At 52.9% G+C, this 21,748-nt stretch overlaps 2 protein-coding genes and 2 non-coding genes across 8 annotated transcripts; 2 read left to right on the top strand and 2 right to left on the bottom strand.

The window, feature by feature from the left end:
- Positions 1-516: 516 nt before the first annotated feature.
- Positions 517-623, top strand: LOC138397664 (U6 spliceosomal RNA). The gene has a single exon (XR_011235797.1). It is a non-coding gene; the product is annotated as a U6 spliceosomal RNA (small nuclear RNA).
- A 4,713-nt stretch (positions 624-5,336) lies between these two features.
- Positions 5,337-12,013, top strand: B4GALNT1 (beta-1,4-N-acetyl-galactosaminyltransferase 1). Of its 5 annotated transcripts, none has more exons than XM_069490115.1 (10): positions 6,363-6,580; positions 7,100-7,264; positions 7,384-7,490; positions 7,960-8,000; positions 8,145-8,325; positions 9,673-9,771; positions 9,901-10,091; positions 10,536-10,676; positions 10,938-11,178; positions 11,725-12,013. In XM_069490115.1, exons 1-10 carry the CDS (start codon positions 6,363-6,365, stop codon positions 11,940-11,942), a joined length of 1,602 nt encoding a protein of 533 aa, XP_069346216.1. In that variant the 3' UTR covers positions 11,943-12,013. The 5 variants fall into 5 exon arrangements, with proteins under 5 accessions (XP_069346218.1, XP_069346215.1, XP_069346216.1 ...); XM_069490113.1 differs by having other exon boundaries at positions 10,872-11,178; XM_069490117.1 differs by lacking the exons at positions 10,536-10,676; positions 10,938-11,178; positions 11,725-12,013 and adding exons at positions 5,337-5,752; positions 5,921-5,961 and having other exon boundaries at positions 6,362-6,580; positions 9,901-10,340.
- Positions 12,014-12,563: 550 nt separating this feature from the next.
- LOC138396582 (solute carrier family 26 member 10-like) lies at positions 12,564-20,090 on the bottom strand. The gene is made up of 18 exons (XM_069490109.1): positions 19,748-20,090; positions 19,152-19,262; positions 18,467-18,624; positions 18,129-18,293; positions 17,724-17,876; positions 16,956-17,038; positions 16,668-16,815; positions 16,447-16,560; positions 15,125-15,202; positions 14,941-15,036; positions 14,440-14,546; positions 14,255-14,324; positions 14,066-14,182; positions 13,891-13,924; positions 13,729-13,811; positions 13,584-13,638; positions 13,360-13,466; positions 12,564-12,697 (listed from the first exon to the last, which is right to left on the bottom strand). Exons 1-18 carry the CDS (start codon positions 20,088-20,090, stop codon positions 12,659-12,661), a joined length of 2,061 nt encoding a protein of 686 aa, XP_069346210.1. The 3' UTR covers positions 12,564-12,658.
- LOC138397789 (small Cajal body-specific RNA 11) lies at positions 16,100-16,239 on the bottom strand. Its single transcript, XR_011235896.1, has one exon. It is a non-coding gene; the product is annotated as a small Cajal body-specific RNA 11 (non-coding RNA).
- Positions 20,091-21,748: the final 1,658 nt, after the last annotated feature.

Genomic DNA, 21,748 nt, shown 5'->3' with positions numbered 1-21,748 from the left:
CCCGGCTAATTTTTCTATATATATTTTTAGCTGTCCATATAATTTCTTTCTATTTTTAGTAGAGTTGGGGTCTCGCTCTTGCTCAGGTTGGTCTCGAACTCCTGAGCTCAACCAATCTGCCCACCTTGGCCTCCCAGAGTGCTAGGATTACAGGCGTGAGCCACCGGGCCTGGCCCCATAATTTTTTTAAAGCACTTCATTGCTTTCAGATATTCCAGGTTCATCTTTAACTTTTCCTATCTCAACTATGGATAGGATCTGGAATGAGTGCAAGGAGCTCTGTTCCTTTAGTGGGAAAGGTTTTAGAAGATCCGAGTATCTGATGGGGTGTTTTTACTTCTAAGCTCCTTTGTGTGTATATTAATAGCTCTGCCCTTTCAGAGCATTGCTTCTTATGATATTGACACCAAAACATTAAGACAGCTTTTCCTTTAAAAAATATCGAATTGAGCAACAGCTCCTGGACTTGAAGATTTTGTCATTGGTGATAGTGGAGGATTAAAATGATCACAGGTCGTGCTCGCTTCGGCAGCACATATACTAAAATTGGAACGATACAGAGAAGATTAGCATGGCCCCTGTGCAAGGATGACACGCAAATTCGTGAAGCGTTCCATATTATAAAAAAAGAAAAAGAAAAAGAAAAATTAAAAAAAAAATGATCACAGGCCAGGTGCGGGGGCTAGAGAGGAGGTGTGCCTATAGACCCAGCTACTTGGGAGTCTAAGGTGGGAGGATCACTTGAGCCCAGAAGTTCAAGGCCAGCCTGGGCAAAATAGCAAGATTCCATCTCAAAAAAAAAAAAAAAAAAAAAAAGGTCATAAATTCTTTGCTGACACATTCATCAAGAGGTAGAGTTTAACCATACCTTGAATCTGGGTGAGCCTGGTGACTTGTTTAGACACTATACACATACACACACACACACTCACTCACACACACCCATATATTCATGAAGAAATAATGCTATGTGAATTACAAGCAAGGCCTCAAAGACCTGGCCCAATCTAGCCCAAGTTAGCCTCTCTGAGGACAAAAGGCCACATAAAGAAAGATCAGCCACCAGCCAGCACCAAACTTCAATCATGTGAGTGAAAGCAATCTGTATCATCCAGCCACAGTTGACTTGCTAGATAGATGGCTGCAGGCACATGAGTGGCCCAGGGTAACTGCTGGAAGAACTACACAACTGATACTTTGTGAACTGCTTGAGGAAGATGCTTTCTGAATATTTTCAAAAGCTGATTACAATTGTAGTTCTCACATATTTTTTAAACTTTTAGTTAATGTATAATATATATATATAAACAGAAAAGCATACAGATTATAAATATATAATCCAGTGTATTTTCACAAACTAAACACACTTGTGTAATCAGCACCCAGATTCATTTTGATCCCCCTGGTTACTACCCTGCCCCCAAAGATAATCATGATCCTGACTACTAACATCATACATTAGTTTTGCCTGTATTCTACTTTAGTAAATGGAATCATACAGAAAGTAATCTTTTGTGTCTGATTCTCTTCTCTCAGCATTGTGAGCTATTTTGTATAGCTGTAGATCATTCATTCTCATTACTGTGTAATATTCTACATTAGTCATTTATTGCTATATAATACTTTATTCTAAATCTGAGGGCTTAAAACAGCAAACATTTATTGTATTAGAATAATAAGAGATAATTATTGTAGTGCCAATAAAATTTTGTAAGTATCATACAATTCTCTTGAAATCTTTGCATGTCTTCTATGAGTTTTATTGAGGTTAACTAAATTAAATGAAACCTATACCCACAAATATTATTGAGATAAGCCCTCCTCTACCTTCAGCTTTTGCTTAGACTGCTAAGGGAGAACACCTTCTTAGAAGTCCTATTGTTAGACTGAACAGTTCTCCAAGCTACCGCATTATTTTTGAGACAGAGTTGTTCTGTTGCCTGGGCTAGAGTGAGTGCTGTGGTCTCAGCCTAGCTCACAGAAACCTCAAACTCTCAGCTCAAGCGATTCTCCTGCCTCACCCTCCTGAGTAGCTGGGACTACAGGCACTTCCCACCACATCTGGCTAATTTTTCTATTTTTAGTAGAGACGAGGTCTCACTCCTGCTCAGGCTGGTTTCAAACTCCTGAGCTCAAGCAATTCTCTTGCCTCAACCTCCCAGAGTGCTAGGATTACAGGCATGAGCCACTGCACCTGGCCCAAGCTACCACTTTAGATCTATCTTAATAAAGGATTTATATTCACATCTTGGCTTCACCTTTAGACCATGTGTTCTTGAGCATTCCCTAGATATTAGTTCCTCTTGCAAGTAATAAGCCAACTGGAGAGAAATAGCCTGGAAGCTATTTCTTAGTTTTAGCATCATTTGTCTTTGGAGAGGCTAGGAATTTTCAAGCCCAACAATCCCCAGATCTTTTTTGTTTAACATTCCTTCCTTTGGTTTATCTCTTTCTTTTCACATTTTACTATAAGCAGCAAGAAGAAACCAGATGGCACCTTCAACGCTCTGCCTGGAAATCTCCTCGGCTAGATTGCCCAGTTCATTAGGTGTAGTTTGTCCTTTCCATACCACCATAGGTTACAGTGGGTCTTCTACTGAGAAGCAGGGTGCTGCTTAAAAATACCTTAAAATGTGGAAGTGGCTTTGGAACTGGATAACAGGTAGAGGCCAGAAGAGTTTAGAGATGCATGCTGGAAAAAGCCCGCATTGTCATGAATGAAACATTTAGGGTGACTATTGTGAGGTCTTAGAAGAAGAGAGCTGTCCAGACATGCTCAGTCTTCATAGAGATTTCCTAAGTGGTCATGATGAGAATTTTGGTAGAAAAATAAACAGTAAAGACCATTCTGATTAGGTCTCAGACAGAAATGAGAAACATGTTATTGGAAATTGGAGGAAAAGCCTAAGGTGCCAAAGAACTTGGGTGAATTGTGTTTGTATCCTCATGCTTTGTGGCAGGAGGAATTTATGAGCGATAAAGTAGAATATGTGGCAGAAGAAATATCTAAGCAAACTGTCGAGGGTGTGGCATGGCTTCTCTGCACTGTTTACAGTAAAACTCAAGGCAAGAGAAACAAATTAAAGATGTGATGTATAATCAAAAGGGAAGCAGAAGATTTGGAAAATTCTCAATTTGGCCATATTGTAAAGGATAAAAAAGCTATTCAGGAGAGAACACCAAGGACGTAGCCAAGTGAACATTTGATAAGGAGATTAGTATGGATAGAAAAAAGGCAGATGGTATTCATCCAGACAATGGAAGAATGAATATGCCCAAAGGCACTTTGGTCATCTTCAGAGCTATCCCACCTATTGCAGGCCCAGAATTTCAGAGCCTTGGGGCAGAGCAGTTTCAAGGCTCTGCTCCCATATTTCGATGCAGTTTTCCTTGGCTGTCCCAGCTGTGGCTCAAGTGGGCCCCAGGTATGGTGTGGGCTACAGTGGCTGCCCCTCTGGAGCAAACAGGTAATAAATAAACCTTGGTGGCATCCATGTGGTGCCATCTCCCCTGGCCTGGAGAGTGCACCGGCTGTAGGGGCATGGCTGCCTCCACCTAGATTTCAAAGGATGCCTCAGAGAGCCTCAAGATCTAGGCAGAAAACTGCCACAGTGGCAGGGCCACCACAGAGAGCCCCAACTATAGCAATGCACAGCACAGCTGTGGGGGCAGGGCCACTCTCAAGACCCCAGATCAGTAGAGCCACCAGCATGCAACTCCAGCCTGAAAGCCTCAGGCATGAGACTCCAAGGTATGAGAGCTGCTGTGTGGGCTGTGGCCAGTGAAGCCACACAGTGTTTTAACAAACTCTTTGGTCTTTTTTCTTTCTTTCTTTCTTTCGCTATTTTTTTTTTTTTTTTTTTTTTTTTTTTTGAGACAGAGTCTCGCTCTGTTGCCCAGGCTAGAGTGCCATGGCATTAGCCTAGCTCACAGCAACCTCAGACTCCTGGGCTCAAGCAATCCTACTGCCTCAGCCTCCCAAGTAGCTGGGACTACAGACATGCACCACCATGCCCGGCTAATTTTTTCTATATATATATTTTTTAGCTGTCCAGCTAATTTCTTTCTATTTTTTTAGTAAAGATGGGGTCTCTCGCTCTTGCTCAGGCTGGTCTCGAACTCCTGAGTTCAAATGATCCACCCGCCTCAGCCTCCCAGAGTGCTAGGATTACAGGCGTGACCCACCGTGCCCGGCCTCTTTGGTCTTTTTTAATGTGGTCATCAAAAAATATTTAAATGTTATTCTAATTTGCTTTTAAATTATTACGCTTAAGGTCAAGTATATTTTTATGTATTTAAAATCCATTTTCACTTTTTCTGTCAACTGCTTAATTATGATTTTTATCCATTTGATGTTTTAGAGCTCTTAAGGAAACTAGGCTTTTATCTGTGTTACAGGTTGCAAATATTGTTTCACAATTTGTCATTCCTCTCAAGTTTAGTTTATGGTAATTTCTTCGCTCAAGTGTTTGATATAGTCAGATTTATTAATATTTCCCTTTACATCTTGCTTAGACATCTCTTCCCCACTCCAAGACTGTAAGCAAAATGAAACAAAAACTCTATGATTTCTTTGACTATTTTTATGATTTCATTTTTAATATAATATTTAATAGATCTGGAATTTATTTTGGTGTAAGGAGGGTAGAGATTCCATTCCCCCCCCAGCTAATTAGTCATTTATTTGTATACAACTCATTCAATAATACATCCTACACACACTTTCTTTATGTTCTACATTTCTTTTTATATCTTTTTTCCCTATTAATCTTGATACTTCTTTTATTAGAAACATAGAACCACAGAACACTAATTCTGGGCAGTGTCAGGAATCAGGGTATGGCCTGAGGTTCGCAGGCAGAACTACCTCCAATCTGGCCACTCTGGGGTTTCCTTTCTTCTGCAAACCTGCGCCAAAGGGCGGTTAGGGGAATTAGGCCTTTGAATTACCGAGTGCTTGTCTCTTGAGTGTTTGTTAGATAATTGGGGAGCGAGGGGGATGACGAGGAGGAGGGAGGCTCTGAATCTGTCTTTGTTAGCCAGGCAGTGTTTCTTTCCCAGCCTTGTGTCCTTTATCTCACCCTAAGGACCCAGACCTTCCCTGAAATGAGTTTTAGCAGCGCGCCTCTGCCCCGTCTGCTCCCAAAGCCCTATTGCGGGTCCTCTCCTACATGCTCTGAATGAGTAGGGACTAGAATGACTGGTCTTGGAGGCAGGTGGTTGAGATGCCAGGGTTTGGGGTCCAAGGGCTAGGGGGCTAGGAGGGAGGACCTTCCTGCGTCGGCTCCGCGCCCCCGCAATTTCCTCGGCGCCCACCAGAAGGCGCCGGGGCGCTCGCATTCCCCGCGCGGAGCCGGAGCCTCTGCCTCAACTAGCCGGGGAGCCGAGCCGCGCGGCGCTGCAGAATGAAGAGCCGGACCGCGGCCTGAGCCCTCTCTGCCCGGCAAGTGGCACACGGGTGCCAGGGATCCCGGCTTTGTTCCTGGGGCTGGGGAGCAGCAGTTTCTCACCTCCGTTTCCCCCCCGAACCCCACCCCCCGGCAGGAAACACCCAGAACCACCCCCGCGCGGTGGTCTACAAAAGCCGGTAGAGTTGCAAGGCGGGAGGAGTCGGGAGCGCCCCGGAGGCAGGCGGATCCCACACACTCTCAGGCTCACGCCTAGCTCCGCCATCAGGCCGCCCCTAGCCCCATGAGGACCCCCAGGCCGCAGCCCGGACCGAATCTTGCCGCAGCCTTAGAGCGTTAGACAGGTCAGTGCCCGGGCAGGATGAGGGGCCGAGCTGGAGGAGGGAGGAGGGGGGAGGAGGAGCGCTCGCTGGTCCACAGTGTCCCCGCACAGCTTCTCGAGGCCACTCAGCGGGTCACCTCCGCCGGGGGCGTCCAATAGCGCGGGCGTGGTTCTGCATTTTTCCTGACAGGCAAGGTGTGGAGCCGCCCTCTGCAGCCCACCCCGGCCCAGGTGATCTCAGATTTGGGGTGTGGGGCGCGCACCGGCCAGGACGGGCGGCGGACTTGGGGACGTCCGCTGCTCTAATAATGCGGTGCTTTTCTACTTATGCATGGCCGCGTCGAAACCACAGCATCCGAATGTCTCTTGCATCAAGATGCCAGGCTTCGGGTGTGAGAGGAAACCGAGATGCGGGAGAGGGCGAGAAGAAAGGAGGCCGGGAGACACAGAGGCCCAGGGAGTGAGGGGAGGGGTACCAGGAAAACGATTCGCAGTGCAAATCGTAGCGCGATGTGTGGAGTGGAGAGCGCTCTTGGGAGCCGGCCGGAGCCTCCGAGGTCACGGGGGTCAAGCGCCCCAGCCCTCGCCTTCTCTCCCTACCTTTCTCACCCCCACCCCACCCCCACTCCAGGATGTGGCTGGGCCGCCGTGCCCTCTGCGCGCTGGTCCTGCTGCTCGCCTGCGCCTCGCTGGGGCTCCTATACGCGAGCATCCGGGACGCCCCGGGCCTCCGGGCACCTCTTGCACTGTGGGCGCCCCCGCAGGGCCCCCCTAGGCCCGAGCTGCCAGACTTTGCCCCTGAGCCCCGCTACGCACACATCCGCGTCAGGATCAAGGAGGAAGTGGTGGGGTGAGTGCTGACAGCCGCAGCATCGCTGCACAAGCTGAGCGCGGCTTGGGGGGCTTTTGTTTCCTCCGCTTCTGGGCTCAGATGCCTGCGTTCTCCTGACTGGAGGTGTGGAATGAGGTGGGAGGCTGCTGAGCTTGGGCTGGGGGGAAATCTGTTCTCCCTGAACCTTGTCATGGGGATGGGAGGCTGTGCCGTCAAAGGAGGCCCTGAAAGACTCCCTTAGGTCCTGATCCAGCCAGGCGTGAGAAGAGATTCCAGCTGGAGTCCTGATGGTGGGTGGGCAGCTGCTGAAATCCTAGTAATTGGCCCTATTCTACACCTCGGCAAAATCCAGATTTAGAGAATGGGTCATCCATCCATCCGAGATCCTCCCTCCTGTGGACTATTTGAAGAGCGGTGTTTAAGGGGACAGATTACGGATGGGCAGAGTTGAGGGGCCAAGGTGTGGGGCGCTGTGTGTTTCCTAGGATGAATGGAGCTGTGTAGCCGGGCTCCGATGACCCACCCTCCCCCTTTCAGGCTGCTGGCTCAGAACAACTGCAGTTGTGAGTCCAGCGGGAGGGGTCTTCCCCTCCCCTTCCAGAGACAGGTCAGAGCTATTGACCTCACTAAGGCCTTTGACCCTGAGGAGCTGAGGACTGCCTCTGCCACAAGGGAGCAGGAGTTCCAGGCTTTCCTGTCAAGGTACCAGCTTGAAAGAAGGGCATGACTCTGCAGTGGGAGGTCCAGAGGGTGGCCGTGCCAGGAGAGAGAGCCCCTCTCCTCCTGACTCCTCCTTTGTCCTCTCTTTTCTCCACTGCCAGGAGCCAGTCCCCGGCTGACCAGCTGCTCATAGCCCCTGCCAACTCCCCCCTACAGTACCCTCTGCAGGGTGTGGAGGTTCAGCCCCTCAGGAGCATTTTGGTGCCAGGTGGGGAAGAGGGTCCTAGAGGATTACCTAGCCACAGTGCAGGGGGGTGGGGTGTGCAGAGCTCAAGTTTGGGTGAGGAAGAAGCAGAGGAAAATTGGAATGGAAGGTGGGAGTTTCTGATTAAAGGGGGACCTGAGGTCAGTAGGGGGCTTAGGAAGTGGGAGGTGAGGACAGAAGGGACTTCAGGAATTGCAGAACAATGTAACTGGGGAGGTTTGGGGGAAAGAAGCTTTTCTTTGCTAATTAACCAAAGATTAGGTGGATAGGTAGGGCAGTCCATAGAAGAGATACTGTTTTGACGAGGAGTCAAAAATCATTCACCCTAGTCTGTGTTATGCAATGTGCCCTGCTGATGCCTCAACAGGAGGAATGGGTGAAAAGTTTTGTAGTGTGTGTGGTGAGAGAGGGAAGAGAAAGTGAAGAATTCAGGGCTTTCTGTGTGATTCTGATTCCCCCTCCTTGCTCCCAGGGCTGAGCTTGCAGGCTGCTTCTGGTCAGGAGGTATACCAGGTGAGAGAAAGGAAGGTGAGGAGGCCAGGTGGATATCTAGAATGCTGGGAGGGAGACAGGGCTGCCAAGAGAGGGATGGAGGAGTCAGGGAGGCAGGAGGTGGGTCCAGGGCCTAACCCTGCGTTCTGCAATCCCCTCTCCCAGGTGAACCTGACTGCCTCCCTGGGCACCTGGGACGTGGCAGGGGAAGTGACTGGAGTGACTGTTACTGGAGAAGGTCAGCCAGATCTGACCCTTGTCAGCCCAGGGCTGGACCAACTCAACCGGCAACTACAACTCGTCATTTACAGCAGCCGAAGCTACCAGGCCAACACTGCAGACACAGGTGTGAGGCCTGGGTGGAGGTTGGGACAGATGGGACAAACAGGGAGGACCCAGAAAGGCTGGAGTGGGCAAATGACAGAGGGTGTGGGGGACACTTGGGCAATGGCCAGAGCTGCCCAGCCACACAATGGGCACTTCAACTGGGCCAGCAGGGCCAGGGAAGTAGAGAAGGGGCCTTTGTTCATCTGGGGCCATAGCAGGCCAGAGGGAAACTGGAGCCTTGGGTGTGTCTCCCCTTCAGGCCAATGGTGGGGGCCCCAGGAAATGACCTGCCCCATGAGCCAGAAGACTCAGGCTCTATTCCCAATCCACCATTTACTAGAGGGCAAAGGCCTTTCTTTACCTTCCAGAGCTCCCATTTCTCCTCTAAAAAAAGGGGCTAGCAGCCCTCCTCCCTCTCCTCAAAGCTTGTCACACTAAGTTTGCTCACACCTTAGGGCCTTTGCACTTGCTGTTTCCTCTGCCTGGAATACTCACTTCCCAGATTTTTGCGTGGCTGGCTCCTTGTCATTTAGATCTCAGCTCAAATGTCTCCTCCTTTCTATTACATTGCTTGACTTATTCTCTATTCAATACTTACCAGTATCTAAATTTTTTAAAATTTACTTAGCCTGGGACCAGACTGACTAGGTTCCTATCAGCTTGTTGCTTAATAGTTGTATAAATGTAGGCAAGTTACTTTTCTATGACACAGCTTCTTTTTTGCAGTAGGAATCTACTAAATAGGGCTGTCTTGAAGATTAAATGAATTCATATATTTAAGGTAGTTTTTAAAAGGGTTTGACACATTAGTAAATGCTCAATAAAGGTTAGTTTTTAATTAAAACTTTTTTATTGTCTTTCTCTCACCTGTTACAATGTAAGTCCCAACAAGGGTAAGCACCTTGAGTTCTTGTCCACCAAAGCCTAGAAAGGTGGGACACAGAGTAAGCACTTAAATGTTAATTGGGACCGGGCTCGGTGGCTCACGCCTGTAATCCTAGCACTCTGGGAGGCCGAGGCGGGAGGATTGCTCAAGGCCAGGAGTTCGAGACCAGCCTGAGCAAGAGCAAGACCCCATCTCTACTAAAAATAGAAAGAAGTTATCTGGACAACTAAAAATATATACAGAAAAAATTAGCCGGGCATGGTGGCGCATGCCTGTAGTCCCAGCTGCTCCAGAGGCTGAGGCAAGAGGATCGCTTGAGCCCAGGAGTTTGAGGTTGCTGTGAGCTAGACTGACGCCATGGCACTCTAGCCTGGGCAACAGAGACTCTGTCTCAAAAAACAAACACACAAACAAACAAACAAAAAATGTTAATTGGCTGAAAAGAGAATGTTGTCCAAATGCCATGTCCTTTCTTCCCAGTCCGGTTCTCCACGGAGGGACATGAGGCTGCCTTCACCATTCGCATAAGACACCCCCCTAACCCGCGCCTGTACCCGCCTGGATCTCTACCCCAGGGAGGTGAGGTTTGGGGTGGGCAGGCATAAGTAGGGCGCAAGAAGGGAAAGGGCAGCCCTGGGAGAGGATGTCTTCCTGTTCCTGTCTCCCCGCTCTCCTTGTCTGCATCCAACCCTGCGCCCTCTATCTCAGCCCAGTACAACATCAGCGCTCTGGTCACTATTGCCACCAAGACCTTCCTTCGTTATGATCGACTACGGACGCTCATCGCTAGTATCCGACGCTTCTACCCGACTGTCACCGTGGTCATCGCTGATGACAGCGACAAGCCAGAGCGTATTAGTGGCCCCCATGTGGAGCACTATCTCATGCCCTTCGGCAAGGTGCGCAGCCACGGCGGGCCAGAGGACTCCGGGAGGAGGCACCTTCACTAGCCTCTTGGGTAGTGAGTGATTGGAGGACCTCCTGTCTCAGAATCACAGGGGTGCCTGTTAAGCATGAGGACTCCTTGAATGTAAGCTCCGTGGGAGCAGAAATCGTGCCTATCTTATTCGCTCTACATTCTTAGAATGGTGCTTAGTACCTACTGGGCACTCAATAAAATAGTTGATGGATGAATGCATGAATGCACATTCCAAAACCCTTCCCCAGAACAATGACTCAGAACGGGATGGGGAAGGGGAGGATGTCCTTCCCCCCCTCCCCCCAGCTCCCGGTCATTCAAAAGCACTCGAAAGTTTGGAGAGGGGTCAGGGGAAAGAAAGAAAGGTGGCAGAGGAACATGTCCTATCTCTACAGCCACCCCAACCATGCACACTTCTCCCCAGGGCTGGTTCGCAGGTCGGAACCTGGCCGTGTCCCAAGTAACCACCAAGTACGTGCTGTGGGTGGACGACGACTTTGTCTTCACGGCGCGGACGCGGCTAGAGAGGCTTGTGGACGTGCTGGAGCGGACGCCACTAGACCTGGTAGGGGAGGGGCAGCGGGATGTGGGGTGGGAGAAGTCCTTGAACAGGCTGGGCACGGGGGGAGGGGGGGAGCTGCGGCCGAGAATGGCCAGCCCTGGGACAGAGAGGACGACGACGAAGGGGGGCCTAGGGGTCTGTCTGGTCCTGCAGGGAAGAAGCGGAAGAGAATGGGGCAGGGGAGCCACCCCAGGGAAGAGGGAGCTCAGGCCTAACCCCCTTCCAGTCGCCGCCCCGCCTGGCACAATCCTCCCACTCCCCCAGGTGGGGGGCGCGGTGCGCGAAATCTCGGGCTTCGCCACCACTTATCGGCAGCTGCTGAGCGTGGAGCCCGGCGCCCCAGGCCTCGGGAACTGCCTCCGGCAAAGGCGGGGCTTCCACCACGAGCTTGTCGGCTTCCCAGGCTGCGTGGTCACAGACGGCGTAGTCAACTTCTTCCTGGCACGTACTGACAAGGTGCGCGAGGTCGGCTTCGACCCGCGCCTCAGCCGCGTGGCACACCTGGGTGAGTGGCGCCCCCTCCCGGCCGGGCCTGGCAAGGACCCCCGCGGGGCGCTGGGCGAGGCTCCGTGCCGCTAGGCGCCAAGGTCACCGCCCCTCCTCTTCGCCCGCGCCCAGCTGCCACCTGGAACCCTAGAGCAGTTCTGCGAAGATTTCCCAAGACCTGCGGCCAGGCGAGAGACAGCTCCCACCCTCTCCTTGCCCCGCATACCATTTTAAATCTACATTCCCAGCACAGCCGCCCGGCCCCCTTTGAGCTTCCCCGCCACTGTCACCTCCGCCCCTACTCCCAGCCGCTTCCCCTGGTTCAGACCACACTTGGAGCAGCTCATCCCGTGTTTATTGAACCTCTGAAAACAAGTATATTGACTCCATGTTACACTCGAATAAAACTGAGACCGAGAGGGATCAATTTACATGCTCAAGATCCTTAGAAACAGAGTTTTTGCAAAGGAGCATCTCCATACCCTAAATTTTAGTTCTCCCTTACTGGCTGGCCTTCTGCACCCTCAGAACCCTTCATTGTGTACTCCCTTCCCTCTGCCCCCAGAATTCTTCCTGGATGGGCTTGGTTCCCTTCGAGTTGGCTCCTGCTCTGACGTCGTTGTGGATCATGCATCCAAGTTGAAGCTGCCTTGGACATCAAGGGATGCCGGAGCAGAGACTTACGCACGGTACCGTTACCCGGGATCACTGGACGAGAGTCAGATGGCCAAACACCGCCTCCTCTTCTTCAAACACCGGCTGCAGTGCATGACCTCGGAGTGATGGCCACCCGGGGCTTTCCAACTGTCAGGCTGGGCCTGCCTCCTTGTTTCTGCCAGGAATTTCCGGCAAACCCCACCACCCAGTGAGCACCCCACTGACTGTCCCTGAGCCCCTCATTCCTTACCCTTCCCTTTCAGAACCTGATCCTAAACAGGGGCTTGTCCTGGTGACACCCCTCCTTTCCTGAGTGCCCAGGAGCCTGATGGAGCCATAACCTCTCCCATAACCAGTGCCAAGTCCTCTCCCCCACCCCATTCTCATGGGGCAGGACAAGGAGGGGTCACTTTCCAAGTGCCAAAGAGCCCAGGGGGACTCTAAGAACCTAAAGTAGAAACACTCTCCTCTCATCTTCTTGGGACTGAGGGGGTGGGGAAGTTCCCCCAACAATTAATCCCAGGGCTGTGTGCCCCACCCCTATCTCTGGATCCAGGACTGTGCACCGGCTCCAGCCCCACCCCCCCAAGGAGAACTTGTGATTCTGGAGCTGAGGTGGGGACTGGTGAACGCATGGTGAAAGCCATTTTTCTGTGTGTCTGTGCAATGCTGTGGGCCTGGAGGAAGGGGCAGCAGGGTCTGTGCGCAGACACCCAGACTCGAGTTATGATCCCAGAGGCTCTCAGCTTCATTTTATTAGTTACATTTAGTAAGGGGGCTCAGGCATCATGGTCCTCCTCACACACACATTGTCGGGGCCCTCCGCACTCCAAGTGACTGGGTCAGACCCACACTGTGCAAATCTTTGAGTCAGTGATCTCCTGAGGAAGAGAGGGGACCTGTCAGGAATAGATTAAGTACCCACCCCTTGCTGAGATTTGACAGTCATCTGAGGGGAACCCCACTCATTCCCTTTGTGACCTGACTTCTGCAGTTCTTCACCCATAGCTTGGCTCAGTCTCCCTGACTTGGTCTTTCTTTCTTTCTTTCTTTCTTTATTTGTTTAAACAGAGTCTTACTCTGTTCCCCAGGCTAAAGTGCCGTGGTGTCAGCCTAGCTCACAGCAACCTCAAACTCCTGGGCTTAAGTGATCCTCCTGCCTCAGCCTCCCAAGTAGCTGGGACTACAGGCGTAAACCACGACGCCTGCCTAATTCTTTGTTTCTATTTTTAGTTGACGGGCTAATTTTTTCTATTTTTAGTAGAGATGGGGGTCTCGCTCTTGCTCAGGCTGGTCTCGAACTCCTGACCTCAAGCGATCCTCCTGCCTCCCAGAGTGCTAGGATTACAGGTGTGAGCCACTGCACCTGGCCTGACTTGGTCTTAAATCCACTAATCATTTCATCCCCACTCCTTACTTCTTGATCTTCCTCCTCTGCCCCTTTCCCAGATTTCTCTCCCTGGGTCTTCAGCCCTTACCCATACCTCACTTGCCACAGCCCAGCACCTCCTGGCTCCCACTCCTGATGCCACTGCACCCTTACCAGTCTCTCCAGGGCATGAGCAGCTGCATCCTGGACACTCACAAACAGCTGTTCTGGGGTCACTCTGTCCAGGAGTCCTGCCCGGGTCAGTGTCTCCAGCACCGAGGCTGTGTGGGGAGGGTGTCAGGCTCTCAAGCCCTAAGTCCACACTGTGTTCTCTCCCCTCTCCCAATTGTCCAGTCATTCCCCAGGCGCTGGGCCCCATCGTGCCCCACCCCTCCTACCATTACACTGAGCCAGGAGAAAGTGGATCTCAGCATCTCGGCACTGGCTGGCCAGCTGTGGGGGTGGGGCAGAGTGGTAAAGTCCCAAATCAGTGGATATGAGGGAGATGGTAAGGGCTTCTCTTCAACCTGCCCTCTCCCTCACCTGTACCACTTCTCTGGCCCCAGCAGCATCAGCAAAGGTGACACCACTGAAGTCTAGGACCACCACTCTGACAGGCTCAGCAACTAGGACGGGAGAAGGCAAGAATACCCAGATGCTGCCATGGGTCATGCCCAAATCTCCCCCCGAGTTATCCCATCTCACCTCTGTCAGGTGGGCCATCTGCCTTTGGAGTCTCCTATGAGTAGAGAAAGGCAGTCACCACCCCCGAGACACAAGTATAAATGTGCACCCCTTGAGCACAAGGATCCCCTTGAGAACACCCACCTGCTTCCCACTCCTGGAGGATCCATACTCCCCCTAGACCAAGTTCCCTCACCTTGCCTCCTTTTCCAAGCCCCAGATGCCATTCCAGGATGTGGCGAAACTTCCCACGCGTCCCAAAGTAGAGTGGTGTCGGATAGCTCAGGATGCAGAGCCCTGCAACCTGCAGGAGCTAAGGGGTCAGAGGGTCAGAGAAACATCCAGTTCTAATCCTCCCTTCCTTCTTTGTCTGTAGCCCACCCACCTTATGGCTCCCTCTGAGTGGTCTGTAGAGCTCTGTCCCCTCAGCCAGTCCAAGTGCCAGACACTGCACCCTAGGGAAGAAGTTGGGGTCAGATTCCCAGGCTAGGCTGGCCTGGCTGGAGAATCACCCCAACCCTCCGTTCTCTCCCCTCCCCTAATCTCAACTCCACTCATCTCTATGCCCACCTCTGGGTGCGGCAGACCACAGTCATCATGGAGAAGACCACACCCACGGCCAGGCCCAGGTCCACACTGAAGGTCACTACAGCCACCCATGTGACCATCCATACAGCCTGCAGGACATGAATAGGGGTGGATTGCCCAAAAGAAAGGCCAGGCCATCACCGCAGGGAATGGAGTCCAAGGGCAGTGACTACCAAGGCAAGTGATGGGGAGGGATGGCCCAGGAAGAAGTAGAAATCATGACAAAAGGAAAGGACAAGATTGGCCCAATGGGACACACACCAAATGTAATGACTCCAGATGTTGTACCAATTGGGGGGTATAAATATTCATGTCTGAGAGGTTCAAATCCCACCCTTTCCCTTGTCTCTGAGTAAAGGGTGTTACTCAGAGGTGTTGGGGGGATTGCAGAACTTAGGACCAGGACAATTAGCTTTGGTCCAAGACAGAGGCTGAGTATGCTGAGAAGACGGGAAGGAGCAATCTGGGGGTAATGCCTCTCACAAAGTCCATGCGGCTGATGCGCCATAGTTGGGGAAGTTCCCGCATCTGGAAGAACATCTGGCGCATGCTGGAGATGTTGATGCAAGCCAGGACAGCCTTGGGGCAGAGGAGGCGGGCTGACTACCCCAATGTCCTGGAGTATATCCACCCTCCCAGCTATGCCCGCGCCTCCTCTGCTCCTTACCTTGGGCAGATAATAGAAGAAGGGGCCCAGCCAGAGCAGCACGGACAGGACCACCATGCAGGAGAAGAGGCCTGCCAGCTAGAGGCAAGAAGGGAGGGAACCAAAGAAGGAAGGGAACCCTCCACCCTCACATGAGAGCTGGTCTCCCTGCCCACGGCCTCATCTTCTTTGGAAGCCTCCCTCCTCCCAAATCTCCTTCCACACAGATATTCCTCACTCCTCAGCACCCTTCTTGACATTCTGCCATTCACACCCACCCCTCTTCTTCCCTCAGTTAAATGCCTGTCATTTGCCAGTCTCCCCCTAGACATATGTAGTTCAAGTTCCCTATTTTTCTAGCCCACCTCCTTCTTTTTTTTTTTTGTTGTTGAGACAGAGTCTCACTTTGTTGCCCAGGCTAGAGTGAGTGCCGTGGCGTCAGCTTAGCTCACAGCAACCTCAGACTCCTTGGCTTAAGCGATCCTACTGCCTCAGCCTCCCGAGTAGCTGGGACTACAGGCATGCGCCACTATGCCCGGCTAATTTTTTTTTTTTTTCTATATAGATTTTTAGTTGTCCATATAATGTCTTTCTATTTTTAGTAGAGACGGGGTCTCGCTCAGGCTGGTCTCGAACTCCTGACCTTGAGCGATCCACCCGCCTCAGCCTCCCAGAGTGCTAGGATTACAGGCGTGAGCCACCGTGCCCGGCCAACCACCTCCTTCTTAAAAACAACTGTTGGATTACCTTGTTATCAGGCTAACCACATGCTTATGGTGCCAGCAAAGTAAGGAAAACCAAAAACATTAGGGGACGATTTCATATGTGATATTTGTTTTAAATGAAAATATCCTTATGGAAAAAAATCAGAATTTCTTTTCTTAAATTTATTTTACAGTTTAGCATTGTTTTTATTTTTAACTACACCTGGGGCACCATAAACTTTTTCAGTGCTTAGAACCTACAGAGGTCTTTTCCCCCATCCCTCCATCTTAGATCGTCCACTGATGCCTTTAAGAGCCAGCCCTAGTCTTAGGACAGCCCTCCTAAACTGAGAAGGAGATTGCTGTGTGTGCTGCCAGCCCATCCTGTTAGAACTGAGCACAGCGGAGCATAAAAAGCATAGGCCAGGACAAGTCTACAAAGGTCTTAATAGAGCATTGCTATATTCTATCTCTCCTATCTAGATAATTCCATCTGCTCACTTAACTTCCTTCACAGATTCCCATCCTCCTTTATATAGCTACCACCTGGATATCTAGTATTCTTCCACCTGTTTCTCCACCACCGCCACCTGGCCTGGATGTCCCATCCTATCTCCTCATCCAAGGATGCCCTCTTACCTGTGTATTCCCACCAGCATCCACTAGTAGACTGGTGGTGGCCAGCGTGGCTGAGTTGGGAAAGCAAGAGAAGAGGGAGGAGATGAGGTTGGAGACACCGTGTGCCAAGAGCTCCTAGAGGGATACAGTGCAATGAAGACGGGAGAGGCAAAGGCATGGGGGGAAGTCAGGGTAGAGGGTTGTCTCTTGAATGAGGTTAGGGTCCGCAGTTGGAGTCACACCTGGTTGGAGTCAACAGTGTAGCTATACTTGTCTGCATAGATGGAGGCCAGGGAGGCGGACACAGCAAAAGTAACCAATGCGATGGGCAGCGAGTCGGCCAGAATCCTGGGCAGCTCAGCCAGGTTGGGGAGGAGAGGTTGGGGAAATCTGGAGAGGGAGGGGTCCATGGTGAGGATGGGTTGGGTGCTGTGGGGAGATAGGGAAGGCAGAGAAAATAGGGTGGGCCAGGACAAGAGGAGGTGTTGCATGGGAGAGGAGAAAGATGGTGTCTTTTCATTCTCTCTTACCCTCCAGGCAACAGCCCCACTATCTGGACATTGTATCTTGTGTCCAGGGAAGAGGTGAAACAGAGCACAGAGGCCAGGAGCACCTGGGAAAGAACAAAAGTAGAGCATGGAAGAAGATGGGGCCCTGGCAGGAGCTAGAAGGGCTCAGGATGAGAGAGGAATGGATCCCAGTGCAGGACCAGGTGGTCACAGGATCCCAGCGCCTGGGGGAACAGGGTGTGTTTGGCATAGGCACCTGATGACTAACTTAGGAGTGAGGGGATGAGAAAGAGGAATGATGTGTGCCCAGGGCTACGGAGAGAGCTGGACCCAAGGAAGTTCAAGGGGATACCAAGAGGTGCAACTGAATTATTCTAAGTAGGGGAGCTGGACTATATCTAGAGATACTCTGATATCTGTGGAGACACAGAATATTTATTTAGTCTGAAAAGAGAGAAATGGGGGAGGGGGTTGGGAGATACACTGAATCCCAGTGAAGGACCCCGGTGAGGAGAGCGGTGGAGGAGATGCCGTGGCCAGCGACACCTCAAGGGAGCGCTGTAGGAAGGAAGAAGGTATTCTGAGAGGTCTAGAGGGGACTCTGTGAGAGAGATGGGGGATTCTGGAAGGTCAGAGTGTTCTGGGAGGCGGCCTGGAAGTCTCTGTGGGAACACGACCTCTCCTCTGTAACTTCGCTGCATTCCACAAGGGGGCGGCAGCGGCCAGTTCCCACAGGGTGGACAGGGTCTGTGCAGGGCAGGGGGCCGGGGCACAGGGCCATCCTCTCACCATGACGACTTCCCCCGGGATTGGAGTGGGCAGCCTGTCTCGGAATCTCACGTTCAATTCCTTGACCGGCACAAGCAGCGCCAGGCTGAGCGCCGAGATGGTCAGTTCAGCCGGACTGCTCCGGGGCAGCGCGGTCAGCACGGCGGCCAGCGTCTGCGGGCAGGGGCGGTGAGCAGAGGGCCGTGTGCCACGTTCACTGCCCCCAGCGCGCACCCGCCAGACCGGGCAAGGCCCTCTCTGCCGGCTGCCATCTGGGCTTCCACCTCCGCAGCGCCCTCGTTCAGCCACGAGGTCCTTCGCCCTCTTCACACACTGTCCCTCCACCTCCCGTCCTTCCTCCCTTTTGAAGTTTCCCTCTTCCCCGGACCGCTAGAACCCCCTTCTCCGGAGTTCTCCCACCTTCACCTTGAAGAGAGAAAAGCAGCCGATCTGGCGCGGGAGGGACAGCCCCAAAAGGCTCGGCAGCTGGGACACAAGCACGTGCAGCGCGGCCCCGCTGGTCAGCGCCTTGACCACAGGCTCGGACAAAAAGGTGGACAGGACGCCGAGCTGCAGCGCGAACATTCCCAGCTGCGGGGAGAAGACGCGCAGTCACCAACAGGAGGAGGAGCAGACCACCCAGAGCACCGCGGGCCACTTCCGCGCGCTCCTCTGCCCTCCTCCCTCCTGAACCCGAGCACGAACCCTGCCCCTCCCTCTGTCCCGACCTCCCGCACCCAGGGCCTCCCTGGGTCCTCTCTCACCATCAGCGCCCCGCTCCCGAACGCCACGGCTGCGGCCGCTCCAACCCGCTGAGCATCCAACTGCTCCCTCTCGATGCTGCTCAGGTTCCCCATGAGGGGTTCGGGCACTAGCCGCTCCACGGCCGAGCCAGTCATGAGGCTGAGTACGGCGAAAGTTCCTGGCGCCAAGGGACAAACGCAGAGATCACCAGCCTTGTGGCCCGCGGGGGGTCGGGGGGGGGCGGGTAGAGCAAACAGCTCAGGCCAGGATGCTGCAGTCAGACTCCACTCTCCTGGAAGGCTGCTGCCCCCCTGAAGGCCGTGGGGCTACCAACTGCTGCAGCAGCTGGGAACCCATGGGGAGGGAGGAAAGGAGGGCGCAAGAGTCGGCAAAAATCAAGTACTGCATGCTCCTTTGGGGGCCCGCGCATCTTTTTTTCCCCTTCCAAGTCCCAGATATGTTCATTTTAACCAAATTTCACGGGGGAAAAAAGTCCAAGTAAATTCCCACCTCTTTGCACCCAGGCCAGCGAGCATTGTCTAGTTCAGAGTTCCGTGGCAGGGTTGCACAGGAGGGAGTGGAAGGTGGGAGAGGTGAAGAGGGGAGTAAAAGTCAAGAAGCTTACAAGAAGGGAAGCGACAAACCTCTGTCCATTTTCACCCCACAGAGAAGAAGAGGAGTCATTGGAAGCCCCTGGTCACTCACCTGTGGACAGGTGTCTCCCAGTACCCAGCAAGCTGTAGATGAGGACGGGAAAGAAAGAAGTGTAGAGTCCGAAAACTGGGGGCACAGAGGTCAGGAGGGCAAAAGCCATGCCTGGGGAAGAAGTAGAGAAAAAGGTCCACAGTAAGGAGGGGTGTTGCCCGGCCTCCCGGACCTGCCCCCTTCCCACACTCTCAGCTTAGAGATTGGCGTCAGGGATGCTAACTTAAGCCACAAGAGGGAACCGAGGGGTTAATGTGTCTCCGTGGGAGGTTGTGGGGTGGACAAGGTCAAGGATCCGTGCCGTCCTAGTCCCGGGGGGGGGGGGGGGGGGGGGCAAGCGCTGTGCCTCTCTCCAGTTCCCTGAGCCGGAACGTGTGCAAGGCTTTTCGCAGGATTGAGCAGATGAGGGGAGGTGGGGGTGGGGAACTGATGGAGCTCCACAGTCCTTACCCCAAACTTGGCCTCAGATCCCCCTCTCTTAACCCTCAGCGACACTAACCCACCAATTCGCTCCCAGATTCCTTGCTCCCCACACCTCCTCCCCAAAGCCCTCTAGAGCTCAGGGTGCCCGACAGGCTGGTGTTGGGGCCTCTCACCCTGGGGCACGTGCACGATTCCCACGGTCACTCCGGCCACCGCATCCCCGAGCAACCAGGCCCGCCAGCGGTAGTGGGGCAGCCAGCGCAGCGGGGGCAGCCGAGCCCGCAGCAGGCGCCACGCCCCCGTCCCGGAACAGGCGCGGGCCCGCAGCCTCCACAGCCTGCACAGCCGAGCCAAGAGGGGCTCTGCCGGTAGCTCCGGCTCCTGCTCTTCACCCCCGAAGAGCTGCTGGAACCGAGCCTCGGTGAGAGGTTCCCTGAGCCTGGAGCCTAGAGGGGACTTAAGGTCAGAGGCCTCTCCCCGGCTTGGGCAGGTCCTGGCGCCCAGTAGCGCGCTCATTTTGCCCTTGGCCACTTCCAACTCCGCTCGGTCTTAAATACCCCTTTGTCCCCCAGCGCTGAGTCCCGCCTCCCATGAAGCAGAGGCCAATCCGGCCCTGTAAGGCGCCCTCTCTGGGGGACCTTCTGGGGTCAGGCAGAGGTGCAGCTTGGGGAGGCAGAGTCTCTATGTTAGGCGTTTCCTCAGACATCCTTGGCCGGATCAGATCGCTGGCTCTGGGCCCGCTATGAGGGGTGGCTGTGAAAAGGTGTGGAGATCAGAGAGCGGGGCCGAAAGACAAGCACACAGCAGCACCCAGCACCCACTATTTACCACTCTTTAGCCTTTTCACATCACTCCAGTTCTTTTCCCCATCTGTACTTTGGGCAGAGACAGGGGGTGGTTCAGGTCACTGGTCCTTCCCAGAGCCACTGCATTCTCCCAGCTGGAGCAAGAAAGTTAAGCGCCCATTCTGAACCCCATCCCAAATCCAAATCTTCATGGGACATAGTTTGCCCCAAGAAAGTGTAAGGGGCACTATTGGCCTCAGCAGTTTCACAAATTACTGAGATGGGAAGCAGCTACAGGCATTGGACTGGGATAATGACAAAACCACCCCACACCTCTGCAGGGAGTGGCTGGGCCTAGTTCTGGGGAAATATTGAACTGACGGAAAATTTTAATTTTATTTCTTAGGAGCCAAAAAAACTGAGCACCATTTATTACATTCAAGTGCTATTCACAAAGTAGGCACTCAAAAACACGTATGTGGTTAAACTAGGCACAAAGGAGTCACCCGCCCACCTCACATGCCCTTGTGGCTCCTAGAGAAACACAAAGCTTCCAAGTTCCAGAATCCTATCTGCCACCATCCCCTCCCCCACTCACAAGAATCTTCAGCACCCCTCCCCATCACCCTCTGGTCCCCCAGTCCCTGACCCCAAAGCCCTGGGTGTGGGGTACAGTGAGGGTGGGTCTCCCTTCTTCAATTCCTCCTATTGTTCCCCAGAAGCCTTATCTGGGCCCTACGTCCTGTCCCCCCTTTCCAGATCCCTCCTCTCATTGTCGGCCAGAGGGACCTCAGGCCCACAGGGAGGCTCCAGCTCCTCCTCACCCTCCCACCCCAGTGGTCTATTGTCTGCTGAGGAAGCCAGTGCACGTGACTGAGCCCAAGGGACGAGTGGACACAGCAGACACACAGTTGCACAAGGACCCAGGACAGGGCATCGGACATGGATCTTTGCATGTTTGGCTCTCTCTCTTCCAGCGGCCCTCCCAGAAGTTGGGAGGGGTGAAGACCCCCTTGGGCTCTCCATTCTTGGGTCTGTGGTTTGAAGAAGAATCCCCTTCTGCTCACTATGAACATGACTTATGACCTCCCAGACAGCAAAGATAAGGAGACCCAGAGCCAGGAAGGGGTCACAGCCCCTAGGATCCTCCACCTTCCCATTCTGTCTCAGCTGAACGTGGAGGCCTCAGAAGGAAAGGTACTTTGGGCATTTTGTGTTTTAGTATCTGGGTGTTGGGGGAATGGTGGGAAGTCACAGTACACTGGGCTTTCTGGTGGGGTCTAGACCGGAGGGTGGATGGGGCAAAAGAAGGGTAAGTAGTTGGGTAAAGGCGAGTCAACATCAAGAATCTAGGGCTTTTCAGTGGCCCCAAGCCCTGGGTCTGGGCTG

The sequence above is a fragment of the Eulemur rufifrons genome, chromosome 16 (genome assembly GCF_041146395.1).
Source record: "Eulemur rufifrons isolate Redbay chromosome 16, OSU_ERuf_1, whole genome shotgun sequence".
NCBI lineage: Eukaryota > Metazoa > Chordata > Mammalia > Primates > Lemuridae > Eulemur > Eulemur rufifrons.
This window is presented reverse-complemented; position numbering and strand designations above follow the sequence as displayed.

What these genes read in the sequence shown, in the direction of transcription:
- LOC138396582 (XM_069490109.1), bottom strand. Translation starts at nt 20,090, where the DNA reads ATGAGCGCGCTACTGGGCGCCAGGACCTGCCCAAGCCGGGGAGAGGCC. An exon ending in TCGGGAGCGGGGCGCTGATG is followed by an intron (nt 18,294 to 18,466) that starts GTGAGAGAGGAC and finishes TTCTCCCCGCAG; the next exon opens with CTGGGAATGTTCGCGCTGCA. An exon ending in GGCTTGGAAAAGGAGGCAAG is followed by an intron (nt 13,925 to 14,065) that starts GTGAGGGAACTT and finishes CTCTACTCATAG; the next exon opens with GAGACTCCAAAGGCAGATGG.
- B4GALNT1 (XM_069490113.1), top strand. Translation starts at nt 6,363, where the DNA reads ATGTGGCTGGGCCGCCGTGCCCTCTGCGCGCTGGTCCTGCTGCTCGCC. An exon ending in CAGGAGCATTTTGGTGCCAG is followed by an intron (nt 7,491 to 7,959) that starts GTGGGGAAGAGG and finishes CCTTGCTCCCAG; the next exon opens with GGCTGAGCTTGCAGGCTGCT. An exon ending in ATCTCATGCCCTTCGGCAAG is followed by an intron (nt 10,092 to 10,535) that starts GTGCGCAGCCAC and finishes ACTTCTCCCCAG; the next exon opens with GGCTGGTTCGCAGGTCGGAA.